Below are 2,500 nucleotides of genomic sequence, written 5' to 3' on the forward strand. Positions count from 1 at the left end.
AGAGAAGAGAAGAGAAAAAGCCTTTTGTGGAGAGCCCACTTTTGTACCTGGAAGTGTGGGCCCTGGAGGATTTGGGAAAGCTCCCTAGCACTGTTGTCTCGCAAGGTCAGTAGACGGATATCCCCCAGGATCTCGGTCATCAGCTCCAAATTGTTCTCCTGCACTGCCTCAAGCTTAACGTCCTCCAAACGCTCATGAGCCTGCACATATACACACACATGTACGTATGCCCACGCGCGCGCACACACACACACACACACACACACACACACACACATACAAAAGCAGACACATGCACACACGCAAATACAATCACACATTCATCATGGTACTTCCACCTTTTAGCTGTAAATCCTGAAGAATAGGGTTTGTGATAGTATATTACTGAGCTGTAGCCAGTCAGCATGCTTATAAGGTGATCATTATAACCATTGCAATATTTTGTGTGTGTGCGCGCGCGCGCGCGCGTGTGTGTGTGTGTGTGTGTGTGTGTGTGTGTGTGTGTGTGTGTGTGTGTGTGTGTGTGTGTGTGTGTGTGTGTTACCTTGGCAAGTGAGCAAACAATGGGGCTTTCCATGATGCCTTTGAGAAAAATCAGGTCAATGTGTTTGGCTCCAGTGGAGTTGGGCAAGTCCCCTAGGTTTTCCAACACTTGCTGCATAGCTGCACAGTTGAGGAGAAGAGACATACAGTGAGAGGCAGAAAGATACCTTCAGCCATGACTGTAATCCCCTACATGCCTTTTTAGTCCAGCAGAATCTCAATCACTTCCTGTAAATCAGGGATCAGTATGCTGTAGGACTGTGGTTTACTTACCAAATAACACAGCACACAAGAAAAATTACAAAGTTTAAAAAGTACAAAGATTAAGTGTGTGAGTGTGAGAGATAGTGAGAAAAAAATGCCAGAGTGAGGTTAGAAAGCGAGTTTGGTAAAATAAATGAAAGGATATGTAAGCACAGGACAGAAGACCTAGTCTCCTGTGACTAAAGCCTAATGCAAAAATTAAAACCATTAAAATCTTTTTTTTTCTTATCGGACATTCAGGGTACATATCAACATGTCAACGTTTGTCTTGAACATAGAAATATGTATTCATAGAACATAATACTACAGTGATCATCATCTGTGTGTGCAGCAGAGCATTGAAGCAATCCACATCAGAAAGAGCCTGATGGAGAGTCCTGCTGGAATCATTTACAAGTCTCTAAATGTTACCACTGTGTGTTTTACACTGTAAATATGACTGTAAGAAATGTAACCTCATTGTCACACAGAGCATAAATAGAATAAAAACAGACCAAAAAATGATACAAAACATATGTATGCATGTGAACATACACAATATGTAAGTGGTATGCAGTTTTAGTTTATCTAGATATAGTATGTCCCATGTCCTAGAACTTTATGTAGTATGTAGTATGACAGACCTGCAAATTCAAACTTAGAATCATTTGGAGCTGTCAGCACAAGATTTATCTAATTATTGAACATTTTGCAGCTTCTGAATATTTGGTTTGTTTCCTTAAATAGTTGACACATGTCTTATTATAACTATATGCTTTTGGAGATCTCACTCCCAAACCAGAACTGACTGCAGCCTCCCAATGTGGAAGTCCAGTTGCAAAGACCTAAAACTAAAGCAGGTCCAGCAAGAAACTCATCTTATGGGGTATGATTGTGTTGAACACTGAACTGAAATCTAAGGACAGCTTTCTGACACATGTATTCTTTTTGTCAAGGTGGGTTAGTGCCAGGTGAAGAACATGCAAGATTGTGTGGACTCTTTGGAACATTTGGGTGGTATACAAACTGTAAAGGGTCCGGTGTGGAAGGAAACATGGTATTGTTGGGACTAGCCACTCAAAGCACTTCATGATAATTGGTGTAAGGACAAGCCACTCTTGGGAATAAGTAGAATATCAATGAGTAGAATATCAATCAAACTCTGTTACCCTAGATCTTGTAGTATTGTTGGGACTAGCCACTCAAAGCAATTAATGATAATTGGTGTGTTACAGGTCAGTAGTCCTTGAGGCTTGACACTACAGACCATGAGTTCCCCTGACAAATAATCTGGCCGACACTTGAACACCATGAATTCCACCAGTGAATAACAATGAACAGTGAACCAAAGCCATTTGGAAAATGAGGAAGAATCAGAGATCAGGGGTGTGTGGGTGTGGGGACTGTGTTTATGGGGCCACTCAGCTGCGAATGGAACGGCTCAGCTGGATAATTTATTGTTCCGATAAAGTGATTTTTAAATTGAAAATTCTCTCTCTCCCTCCCCCTCCTTCTCTCTCATTCAAAAATGCTGAGCGTATCTGCACAATTCATAGGATGAACACTGTGAAGTTCTAAGGCTAGGGAAACACCAAGACCTGACACTGAAGAAGAAGTGCCAACTGTAAGCAACTGAAGCTTTCCATCAGATCACTCTCGGCCCTTGTTGCCTGTGTGTATCTATAATCGAACACACCAAATCGACATTGATGAA

The 2,500-nt window shown here is 41.6% G+C and overlaps 1 protein-coding gene across 3 annotated transcripts in view; it reads right to left on the reverse strand.

Annotated features, from left to right (window-relative positions):
- The window catches only part of mpp6b (membrane protein, palmitoylated 6b (MAGUK p55 subfamily member 6)), a 10,571-nt gene that overhangs the window by 5,245 nt on the left and 2,826 nt on the right, over positions 1-2,500 (reverse strand). For all 3 annotated transcript variants that reach the window (XM_027030096.2, XM_027030094.2, XM_027030095.2), the window contains exons 3-4: positions 545-663; positions 48-200 (exon numbers count right to left, since the gene is read on the reverse strand). In XM_027030096.2, coding sequence (XP_026885897.2) covers positions 48-200; positions 545-663 — 272 coding nt within the window. The remainder of the gene's footprint in view (positions 1-47; positions 201-544; positions 664-2,500) is intronic.

Source organism: Electrophorus electricus, chromosome 8 (genome assembly GCF_013358815.1).
Source record: "Electrophorus electricus isolate fEleEle1 chromosome 8, fEleEle1.pri, whole genome shotgun sequence".
Classification (NCBI taxonomy): Eukaryota; Metazoa; Chordata; class Actinopteri; order Gymnotiformes; family Gymnotidae; genus Electrophorus; species Electrophorus electricus.